Source organism: Alexandromys fortis, unplaced genomic scaffold (genome assembly GCF_014885135.2).
Source record: "Alexandromys fortis isolate MF-2015 unplaced genomic scaffold, M_Fortis_MF-2015_v1.1 scaffold_8_9099976_23576923, whole genome shotgun sequence".
NCBI lineage: Eukaryota > Metazoa > Chordata > Mammalia > Rodentia > Cricetidae > Alexandromys > Alexandromys fortis.
Genome location: NW_026067899.1, coordinates 9016176 through 9028469, shown reverse-complemented (window position 1 = coordinate 9028469; position 12294 = coordinate 9016176). Strand labels below are relative to the sequence as shown.

The following is a 12294-nucleotide window of genomic DNA, read 5'->3' as shown; positions in this document are numbered from 1 at the left end:
AAAACTAAGTTAAGCTTGTTTTTCCTCCATGATCTAGACCATATGTTTTTTTTCAAAGATTCTGCAATGGATTTTTTCAAAGACTACTTCTTCCAGCATCGCCAGATGTCCAAAGCAACAGATGTCCACATAAACAATAGAGCACAGCACAGTGTTTGCTTTCCAGTGACAAGGACAAGTAACTTTGCAAATGTGTTGATCCCACCTCTATTCATGGTAATGATTGCTCATTCTGATATCAAGGGATGAAGGCCTCTATGAAAAGTATCCGGCATACCTTTGGGTATGGAATATTTATTGTTCTAGGATACTGTCCATCACCGTAATAGGAATAGGCAATAATTGGTATGTCCGAATCGTTAAATTCTGCATATGCCAAAAATTTTCCATTTGGAGACCACCAAAGAGCATATTTTGCAGCAAGCATTTCCTCTGAAAAATAAGTATTTACATACAATTTACAACTATAGTTTGTTCTTAAAATCATTGTCAGTACTTCTAGACAAATATTTATTGACTTAAATCATGTTTTTAATGTGGATGTAACATATGCCAGACTTTGGTTATTAAAAAGTACTGTGAATTAAGAGGAACCGTTTTAAACTTTATTCTACATCAGACGTCAATTAGTCTTGTTAGTAACTGCTGCTAATCACAAATGCAACATTTAAAATAAATAATAAACACATTGATAATAATTAATTTTCCCTTTAGGGCAATTAAAAAAATAACTTAAAGTAGCCCTAATAGGCTAAACTACAGACTTAGGTAGACAAGGTTGTCTAGTAAATAGGCGATGCCTAAAGTAGACAAAGCAGACTGTAGTTTCACTGCCGAATGACATTGCCAGTGGAGGTTGAGTTTCATTCCTAAGAAGTTTTTAAAGTCAGGGTTAGTGTGTGTGTGTGTGTGTTTGTAAAAATATACGTATATGTATATCTTTTTAAAGAAAAGGAAGAGATAATAGATTAGAAGACCTCTTAAAATCCAATTAAGGCATGTGTATACATGTCTCAGAATATGGATAAAATTTAAGAGGATGTCAATATAAAAAATTAAAAACATTTTCCTGCTGAATTTCATAGTTGTTTACCTTGGAAAGGAGGAAGAGTTCTTCCTTAAGCCAAATGAAAATGGGATACCACATTAACTCAGTAACTGAGGACCATATACTTTTTAGAATAGAAGTATTATGTACTTTATTGTAACATTAAAAAATATCGATTCCACTGGTCCCTGATAACAAGATTTTATTCTTTAAGGTGAGTCACTGTCTACTCACAACCTACTAACAGTTTTCAGAAGAACAGCCACTCATAAAAACAAGATTCCGTTCAACTAATTCCTACTAAATATATGATGAGAACATTTTCAGCTTTAAGCCTGATACAGCAGCGGTAGAAAAGAAATATAACTTACCTTCATAAACCCAGTCTGGGATTCCATTAAATATTTTATTTTCTCTTCCAGTGTGAGTTATTTGAAAAGGTGGATCTCCTGGTCTTTGTTTCAAATAAATATTGTTTTGATAGACATATGCCTAGAAATGGTAGAAAATTAGTGAATAGTGAAAATTCTCTATCAAAAACAGTAAAAATTCTTATTTAATTATTTACCTAATTTCTCTTTAAAGGGCTGGTAATTCAAATGCAAAAGGATCACAACTAAAATAATCGAACAGGTTAAAAAATGTAATCAACTTACATTAACATTTTATGACTTTAAAAACCTTCATCAAATAAAATAATTTCTACTGCAAATAATTATTTCATTATCCAACACATAATTGTGCATATTGACAGGCAGTCAAACAAATCCCTGAATATTAATAGCTAGCCAGATCTAATCTTTATTTAGAGTCCTTAAATAAGAGATTGGACAAAATTTCATGTTGTCTGAAGCTAGTCTGGGAAACTTGTGAAAACCATATTTTTCCTGCGTTTTCTGGCACAACGCGTTCTGGCTGAGTATAAGGATAAAGTTTTTGAGTGCGATATTTAAAGAAGTCTATCCATGAGCTTTGGATTTTGCGGAATTCTCAAACGGGTTTCAATTTATCCAAACCTTTCCCGTTTTTAGCCACTGAAATAGTCATGATGTATCTTTTTTTTTTTTCCTTTTAGGCAGGGAAATTTAACAAAGGCCAAAATAAAATGGCTCCTCTTTTATTTAAATGATTAAACACTTCTATAATCTAAACACTTACTAATTTACTCCCAACAGGCGACCAGCATAGATACTGAATTGGACGAGGGAGCTCATAGCCTCTCACAAATTCCCTAGAAAGAAAGAAAAACAAATATATAAAAACACAATTCTTGGCATTCAATATTTTTAAAAAATCTGCTTAAACAGAATAAGTAAACAAACCATTAAAATTAAGTACATCTGTAAGAAATATCCTCACTTCTACAAGTACAAAGGAGGAGTACATGGGAATCAGGTACAATAGCCGTGAACAGTGACTGCCATCCTCCCATGGGTTTAAAAGCCACCTAACTTGTCTGTTTTCAGAGCTTCACAGTGACTAACACACCCACAGAGTGGGCCATCTAGAGAGCATCTAACCGAGTCCCTCTGTTTTTATAGAAGGCCACTGTGAGACACGGAGAGATGACAATGGCTTTTACAAACTGCATTGCTGGTTCCTGGGCAGACCCCAGATAAAGCTCCAGTCATTTAACCCCTGAGACTATAAAATTTGCACACACCAGACTAAGATGGTCGCCGACGTGCCTTCCAGCTCTGAGTTTCTATAATTGGGCTCAAGTTTAATATGTGCTCTTCCACATCCTCATTCACAACCCCCATCTCTGTGAATGCATATGAATTTCAAATTTTTGAAAATAAGATGCCATTTGACAATCTCCCTAAGGGATCTGACTTGAAATCAGAAAAGGAAAGGAACAGCTGATCTCAAGCTAAACTGAAAAACAGATCGTATGCTGGGCAGTGTGCCGTAAGCTTGCAAAGTTCTCCACCCGTGGGGAAATTTCAGATATTCTATTGGCCAAAAAAAAAAAAAATCATCTTACTTTGATGTTTAGAGTCCTTCTGCAAGCTTCAGCTATGTGAATCGCATTGTGGAGTTCTTGTAGCTTTTCAATGAGAACACATTATGCCCTAGAGAACCCTAAGCTGCCATGCTGAAAGTTTCGCTACTTGGCCATCAGGGCTGGTTTTTGTGGGACAGCCTAGCAATATCTACTCCGAAGACCAATTTGAAGATATTCAGAAAGACCCCGTTTCCTTTTTGCTTAAATCTCTGTCTCTTGGGCCTCACATTTGTCTGTCAGTTCTATCGTTCCCTTTCCCTCACATCTGGACACCTGTGAAGACCTGCCATGCACTTTATCTTGTTTGAATTTATTATGTCACAGAGAACAATACCTAACACTGAGACAAACATTTGATAGGAAAATGTGTCGCTCCTGAAAGAAGAAGATTATGACTTCTGGCAGCCAGGGGTCAATACATGAATACCATGCACATGAGAGGTCAAGGATATAATGGAGAGGTAAGGACATAGTTAAGGTAACCAGGCAGAAGCCATTCTTCATCTGGTTTACAATTATGTATCAAGTTAATGAGGGTATTATATTTGACTGACATTGTAACCATGCCTAAGTTACAATACATTGTAACTACCTAAGGTACAGTAAAAAAAAGCCTAACTTTTCTCTATGGAATACAGTTAGGACATGCAATAGCATAAACAATTGCAGGATGCAAATCCAGCTGCATGTCTCTTTGTTACTGGAAAGGCACCTGAGCTGTCCTTTTGTACTTTTATGCATCACTGATGCCATGAAACATGGAGAAAGGGGATGTTTTAGAAAAGCTCTCACCATGAATTCCCACCTTGCTTTAACCACAGCTATCTATTACTCCGTTCTAGACATTTTTTCTTAAATTTATTAAAAACTTTTGTTAATTTTTTTTCATACAATATATTTTGAGGATGTTTTCCCCCAGATCCTTTCTACCTCCCAACTTAATATTCTCTTTCCCTTTCAAAAAAGACCATGAAAATTAAAATTAAAATGAACAAGTAATGGACAAATAAGATTTTAAAAACCAAAATAAAACAAAAAGTCCCCAACAGCAACCACAAAAACTATGGAATTTGTTCTGTGTTCAATTACCCCTGTTGTATGAGGCCCACCCTAGAGTGTAGTTGACAGACCCCAGTGACACTCCATTGAAGAAAAGTGATTTTCTTTCAATGTCTGTGGGTATCAATTACAAATAGCTTTTTGGTTAGAGGTTTTAATAATCTTAAGAGGCAGGGGCATAGGATGAGTGGTATTTAATCAAAACTTGACTTTCTACCAATGATCCATCTTCATCTGAAATGATATGGTTTCAGGCTATAGAGCTCTGTAAATACTTTTTGCCTTTAGTGGTGATATCGAAACAGAAGGGAGACTCCAAATCCATTAGGTCAACTGAGACTATGTTTTAAAATCCAGGTCTTGCTTCTTTCCTGAACATTTTTTTTTTAAAAAAAGGAGGTGATTTTTTTTTAAAAAAATTATTTTGTTCCTTGCTAAACAAAAGGGGAAATAGCCCAGAATAAGCTTTTCAATACCTCTTCAAGACATATAATTATCCTTACTTTTTATATAATAGTAAAGAGGGTATCATATTAAGATGAGTAGCTAAACTAATCCATTTCCTCAATTAGCCAGAGTTGTCTGACGTGCAAATCTAATTGTGTCATTTCCTATAAAACCCTTCAATGGTTTTCTTTTGTCTTCAGAAATAGATCTGAGCTCTTTTTAATGGTTACCTAGCTATTATTGGCCTCTGTTTCCAGACCCCAAGTCTTTTCAGCCTTGTAGACCCCACTCCTAGTAGGCAGCCCTACTATAATCAGTTGACAGGAGATACTTAAGATTTTTTTTTTTATTAGCACTTTGTGTTCTCTCTGCCTGGACGCTATCATATACGCTCTGTCTAGAATGCTGCCCTTCAATTTCCTATACATTCATTTTTTTTAAATAGTGACTATTTATGTAGTTGGAATGCACATAAAAATAAAGAAACTAATATATAAATAACAATCCCTATTCCTTCTATAATTGAGAGATATTTAATGCTTTAAAGATTGAAATAAGCATTTTGAAATTTTAAAAGCAGTCAGTTTTAAATCAACGAGTGGAGTGTGTATCCAGACAATGATTGTTGCCATACCTCCTATCTCAGGCCTCTTTCTAATGCAGTGGTCTTCTTCCTTAATATGGTTTCATGCCCATGCATTAAAAAAAAGCTCTTTTAATATATGTTTTTATTTCCATAAGTAGAACATCTATTTTTTTTAATAAGAAAAGTCAAATATATTTTGTAAATACAATACACAATAGTAGTCAAATCAATAGGTAGCTATATCATAGGAGGGTTCTCCTCTTTTGTGGGTTGACGTTTATTGCAAACTACATGCATAGTATCAGTAACAAGATAATGTAGTCTTAAACTCAGATTGGAGTTCGAAGTCTTAGAGTTAAGCTACATTAATAGTTAGTGGTGGTGCTTTACCCATTCCGAAGGTCGTAGATGTAGTATGTCGCTGTGTATGAGTATCGCCAAAGCTGTTAGGAAGAGAGGCAAAGACAGAGGACAAAGTTTTAGAGCTCAGAAAGCTTATTCAAATAATACTATGTCATGACAGATTCTCACTGGGCCCTAGGGGAGATGTGTTCCAGTGCACACAGGGTTTTGTTTACTTTTACTGTATACTTTTGTGCGGTTTGTTCAGGTTCCAGAGGGCACCCCAGGATGATCTAAGTTTTACTCCATTAAAAACATACCCAAAGTCATTTTCTAGTATAAAAAGCTATCTTTGACATACTTTGTCTTTAGAATAAAGGAGGACCCTGATGATGCTCATAGCCTCTAGCAACTGCCTAGAAGGAATTTCACCACACAGCCTGTTACAACATGTCTTCTTTTCTTTGGGTATATATATTTAAACTATATAACTTGAAAAATGAATAGGAGAGTTTAGCTTAACAAACTTAATATTCCTCCTGAACAGAGCTGCCCTTCATCTCCTTGAGTGCATGCTGGGACTAGTGAATATTGCAAGCATTGTTCTGTATTCTGTTTCTTAAAGGACTTTCAATCTCTTGACAAGCTCCAGCAGGCTAAAATGCATATTTCTGAGGATTCAGGTCACCAGGGCTACTGAAGAACAAGCCCTGTTTTGCGCATCCTGGTAGTGGCCGAGTGACTTCCCCATTGGAAGAGGAAGGAAAGCTTGGCAGGGAGCTTCATCCCAGGGAAGATCTGAAAAATGTAGTCAAAGCAAAAGCTCCTTTTCTCTTTTTCTTTCTTTCTTTCTTTCTTTCTTTCTTTCTTTCTTTCTTCCTTCCTTCCTTCCTTCCTTCCTTCCTTCCTTCCCTCCGTCCCTCCCTCCCTCCTTCCTTCCTTCCTTCCTTCCTTTCTCTTTCCTTCCTTCCTTCTTTCTTTTTTCTCTCTTTTTTTTTTGATCAAAGCAAAGGAACCGCTAGAATTTGGATCTGAATATAAGTTTCTTCTGCTTTTGTTACATATGGAGAAAAGAAGTGAGATAACTATTGACTATCTACCACTCACTCATTCAGAAATAGAAGACTAACTACCAGTAACCCCAAAGGATTAGACTCTCAAATACACAAATCTGAGGCCTCTTCTATAGTATATTGACTATAAACTCTTTAATATATAACTTCATATATTACACCTCGATTCCTCCATTTGGAATTACAATGTAGTTTTGTGAGATTAAAATGCACAAGAATTGTTTAACGAGTTATGATGACAAAGACGTCTAGAGAGCCCTTAATAATTGTTCCCTTTCTGATGGCTATCAGTACACCCAACTGATACTTTCTTACCTCAGTTTAAAATAAAATGGTTTCTGTTACTTGATAATTAGTTAATGATACTAATGAGATGCATAAATTATTGTGTACATTTCAGCAATGCTTTAAGGATTCATTTATTGCATGCATCATGATTTATTGCATGTTTAGAGATAGATATAGACTTTTACTGGTAGGAGCCCCCTCCCCTAGAGTCACTAAATTTTCTTACTTTAATATGCTAACCTGTATGTTAATGGGATAAATAATATATGTGTGTGTATATATATATGTATGTACATATCAAAATTAAGTAGTTGATACCTTTGAATAATCACTTTCTAGATATGCAAATTGCCGATCAGGTGACAGACCATAATCTGAAGCATTCACACTTTTCTGAAATTATGAAGAAGTTGGTTAGAATATAGAAGAAGGTGCCTGATATAAATTTTTCATTCTTAAGGAGTATCACATTATTGATATACTCAAATGCAATTTCAATGCAATTTTTAAAAACAGATGCTAGACCTAGTACATGTAAGGGAATTTACCAGACACTATGGGATGATATAATAAAAAAAACACAGCAATTTCAAAAGCATATAATATTAAACTTTATAAAGAGTGACAGTACAAATTAGCAAGTTATAAAAGTGATTCAGCATAGTGGTGCAAAAGCATTAAGGGGAGAGCAAAGGTATTGAAGAAGAGGATGATTAGTTACACGGACTACAAGGATATCCTGTGAGCTCAGACTAAAGACCAGGTCTTTATGGGTAGAGATGGAGGAGGCTGGAGAGCCCAAGAAGAAAGAATATGAACCAAGAATCATAGCTACCATCCACTGAACATCTAGTTTATGTTAAGCAATATCCTAAGCATGTTTCAATGTTATTTGATTTAATTTTTACATTAAGCTAAGGAAGTATTATTGCCTTCACTTTATAGTGGAAGAAATAGAGGCATTGCAAGTTGGGGTAGTGTAGCAACCTATCCAAAGTTTCTCATTAGTGACAGGAGTTGAATCTCAGTTCACTTGACTCTAGGTTCCTAATTCATATCTTATGCTGTATCACTTACATGGAAGGAAAAGATACTATGGGAGCAAGCAGAAGATGAGGGCAGTGGTTCGGTGTGTCTAGAAGAAGGCACTGGAGATGGAGGTGGGAAACGGTTGTAACTCCATCACCACTAAGAATTTGAATGTGTTCTCGAGTCAGTGGGGTGCTTGCCAAGGTTCTGAGGGAGTCAAACGATGCTGATACATACCATGGTGCTATTACTCAAAATGACATATGATTCTCCTGTTTCAATATTATAAAACACTATGTTATCATCCGCAGACTGATGGAGATATTCTTGTGCTTTACATGCAAAAGAAAGCAAAACATAAAATGATGGCTCTTAAAGAAAATATTTGTAACAAAAGATCCCCCTCTGCTCCACAGATAATGCCTCGCCTTCCTCCCTTCCAGCGCAGAGAAGCTGGTCACGGGAGGACGAAACTATGCTCTTTTTGCATCTCATAAAGATGGCACATTTGCTAGATGGCACCCATGGCAGCCCTTGTTAGAACGGATTCAGGATGCTCAGAAGGAAAATGTCATTTTCTCTGAGCTACAAAGAGGACACACTAGTCTGAAATGGTGAGTTTCTTTTGTAACACTGAAAACAAATCTTATTTGGGCTTTGTTTTGATTTGCTGTAACTGATACTTTATATGAATTTTCTAAAGGGAAAAAAGGCAATATTCTACCTTGATAAATGAACCTTTATTTGCACAAGTATAATGCAATCTCTTTAATCTTACCATTTCTTTGGTTGGATCTTTGACCACGCTCTAATCATAAAAACTAGGAATATCAATTCTGTGACACTTAAAGGTTTATTTTTTGTCAGGGAAGGAACTGGCTTGCTCTTAGGTAGTCTAGATTAACAACAGACTCCGCCCCCCCCTTTGGGTAAAATTCTCTTGACTTCGAAGAGAATAATAAAACACCAAAATAAGGCCTGTTTCCTCTCCCAGAAGCAACTTCATTCACTGACAATATCCCACACAGCATTCCTAACCTTTGCTTTTCTGCTAAGATTTGGGGTAGTTTTATACCAATTGTGCAAACCCAGAATGAATGGTGGTGCAAAAGGTTCTCTGAATCATCTGAATAATCATCTCTGCTCACTTCAAGTGATGAATAGCAGCTCCAGCTATTGTAAAAGTATCTTGGCACTAACAACAAAATGAATGTATATTTTACAAACCCCCAGAAGATAAGACAAGATTCATTTACCTGAAATCCAGTTTGGAAAATATGTTTTATATGAGAATGTTCCATTTAAAATATCCTTCAGAGTGAGAGCTCTCCTTGTGTTTCTTTCGGGGTTGTGGACTTAGGGGAGGAAGAAACATATTGTTAGAAACAAGGTTAATAGCCCAACTAAATTCTAAGCTTGTCCTTAATCTGTTCTTTCTCAGGTGTGGATAGGTTCTGCCATTGCAAAGTGCCTGTTGAACTACTAAATGGTGTGTTTGCTGACAGGCAACCCAGACTTAGGGAGTGCACTGGTGGCCTGGAAGGGATGCGTGGGGGTTGTATAGAGGAAGGAGAAGATTTCGGGGAAAACAGGGATTTCATCCAGCAGTAAAAGTAAAACCCGTACAGGACTTCTAGGAAGGGAGGTGAGGTTCCAACAACTCCGGAGAACCAATCTTTCTCTGAAGTACTGCCGAACTTCACACAGCCTACTCTGTCTCCACAGAGTTCGGCAGTACTCCCTCGCTTGGGAAACCTGGCTTGGTTTCCTATTCATTGTTCAATGATGCATTTTAGAATCCCACTCGGACAAGCGAGATCAGCCAGAATTCTTACCCTCTGAAATCTTAAGAAGGGCCGCACTGAACACACTTTTCTTAGCCCTGATATAAACTTTTACAAAAAGAAACGACCAGGAGCACCACATTAAGTGTCTTAAAAATTTACGTAAATTCGTGGCAAAACCAACCTTACATAGCTCACAAACCACAGGAAAATTTCTTCTACACATGAATCCATCTAAACAGTTGTATTTTTAAGCATGAGTTTATTTTCTCGGAAGCTCAGCAGAGCCCCAGGACTGTCAGGATAAGCCAGATGGGCAATAAGGCGATGCCCTCCCAACATCTCTTCATGGCCCTGATGCCCTTCTCCCTCCATCTCACGTGCTCCTTCTCCAGGCCACCGCTTAGAACTTCAAAGTTACAGGAAAGCCCAATACCTCAAAATAGCATTTATGAGTCTGGCATTCGCCCAGGTGAAAATAAAACTGTTGGAGATGAGAACCATAATATTATCCTTCGGCTAACAGTCTTGCATAGCTCGCCGCGGCTCTCATTATAAAGATAAAAATTCTAAACTTGGACTACAGGTCCAGGCAGTTCTGGAACAGCCTTTGCCATCAATCTTTCCTGCTCCTCCATCATTATAGTCTTGAGCCCAAACATGCTGGGTTTTATTTCCAGCCCATAATGGCAAGTCCATCATGGCAAGAAGGGGTGTGGCAACAGGTTACAGGCATGGCAACAAGAGCAAGCTGCTGAGAGCCCCCAGTTTTAAATGGAAGCCTGAAGAAGAGAGAGCAAACTAGAAACGGTACGAGGCTTAGTTTCAAAGCCTACACCCCGCCCAGTGATGTACTTCCTCCAGCCAGGCTGTACCATCTAAGCCTCCTCAAACCTTGCCACCGACGGGTAACCATATGTTCAAATGCAGGAGATTGTAGGGGAACTTTTCTCTTTAAATCAATACACCACCTCTGTCTCTTTGCGAGGCTTCTCTACATCTCTCACAACCCTCCGTCTTTGTCTCACGATTTCTAATTAGGCTTGAGTGTTTGATTTTAGTCTTCTACTTCTGAGAAGCCCTTCCTGACCCTCTCATGCAAGTCAGGTTTCCTTTTCACAATCTCAGTGCATACGCCACTTTATTTTAGAGAAGCTAAGTTTGAAATTATATGTGCATTTGTGTGACTAGTCTATTAATGGCTTTCTAAGTTCTATTATACAATGCAACCCAAATCATTGCCATAACTCTGGAAATTTTGATCGCCATTGCATTTTTTGTGTCTAATAGACACAGACATTTAATAAGCAAGTGTTTATTAAATTACATAGAATGAATGTATACATAAAATGAAGGATGGATGGAGGCGTGTAAGTATGAGTGGGTGGGTATATATTCTTCCATTAATTCTCTATATTGCTTTGGTGAATCTCTGCAGCCCTACTTTGCGCACATAAAATACAAGGGATCTGTCCACACAATAATACTGGCAATTCCATTCAGTCGTACTAGACTACACTAGGAAATGCGGGGCTCAGTTTGCTTTATTTACCTTGAAGAAACAGTCATATGTGCGTCCCCTGTAATCACAGCTAAGCTGTTAATTGAACAGTAGCGTCCTAGGCTATTTTAATCTATTTTTACAGATGTGCATATGGTCCCCAATCTGATTATGACCATGGGTTTGGTTATTGTGGTGGTTTAAATGGAAAATGTTCCCCATAAGGCTCAAGTATTTGAATACTTGGTCCTCAGCAGCTGGCACTGTTTCAGAGATCACAGAAGGTTCAGGATTTGGACCCTGGTGGGAGAAGGTACTTTACTGGGGAGGCATTAAAAGTTTATAGCCCCAACCTGCTTCCAATTCCACCACCCCTGCTTCCTGTATATGAATGGGATGTGACCAGTCAGATGTTGAGCACCCTGTTGTATCCCTTTCCCTTTCTTCCGTACTTTTTTGGAGCAGAATCTCTCTCTCAAACTGAAGCTAGACTGTCCACCCTCCTGTCTCCACCCTCTACAATACCTGGTTTCAGACACACAGGATTATACCCAACTTTATTATTTTTTTATGTGAGGCTTGAGGATTTGAACTCAGGTCTCCATGATGACAGAGTAAGCTGAACTGTCTCCTCAGCCCAAAAGTATTCTTTAAATACCCCTGCTGTGTGTGTGTGTGTGTGAGAGAGAGAGAGGGGGGGGGGAGAGACAAGGGGAAGTCACAAGTTAATGCTGATGCTTTCCTTTATTCTCTGCCTCGTTTACTGAGGAAATGGTTGTTAGTGAACCTGGAGCTTGCTGCTCTGGCTAATCCCCAATATCCTTCTGCCTCTCTACCACAACACTGGGGTGGCAAATGCTTGCCACCAGTGCCTAGCCTTCGTGTGGGTGCTCATGAACCAGACTTGGTCCTCCTCTCTAGATGTAAAGTCATCTAGTCAGTCCCTCAATAAATTATCTAGATCAGTGTTTCTCAAGTACTTTGATCCCTGGGCATTTTTGTTTGTGTTATTGTTGAATCTGAACTAAATCACAGTTTTCTCAATGCCGAGCTAGCTGAGTCTATGATATAAACAGTGAAAGCACACTTTTTTTCTAACTTATCAAAATGCATCCATCACTCTTGGAAT

The 12294-nt window shown here is 37.7% G+C and overlaps 2 protein-coding genes across 2 annotated transcripts in view; one reads left to right on the top strand and one right to left on the bottom strand.

The window, feature by feature from the left end:
* Positions 1–12294, top strand: part of Gca (grancalcin) — a 325199-nt gene that overhangs the window by 187563 nt on the left and 125342 nt on the right. The gene's annotated exons all lie outside the window — the stretch shown is intronic.
* Positions 1–12294, bottom strand: part of Fap (fibroblast activation protein alpha) — a 65431-nt gene that overhangs the window by 43635 nt on the left and 9502 nt on the right. Inside the window, exons 3-9 of the mRNA XM_050122464.1 lie at positions 9137–9235; positions 8118–8212; positions 7170–7244; positions 5539–5591; positions 2207–2279; positions 1420–1540; positions 278–432 (exon numbers count right to left, since the gene is read on the bottom strand). Of these exons, the coding sequence (XP_049978421.1) occupies positions 278–432; positions 1420–1540; positions 2207–2279; positions 5539–5591; positions 7170–7244; positions 8118–8212; positions 9137–9235 (671 nt within the window). The remainder of the gene's footprint in view (positions 1–277; positions 433–1419; positions 1541–2206; positions 2280–5538; positions 5592–7169; positions 7245–8117; positions 8213–9136; positions 9236–12294) is intronic.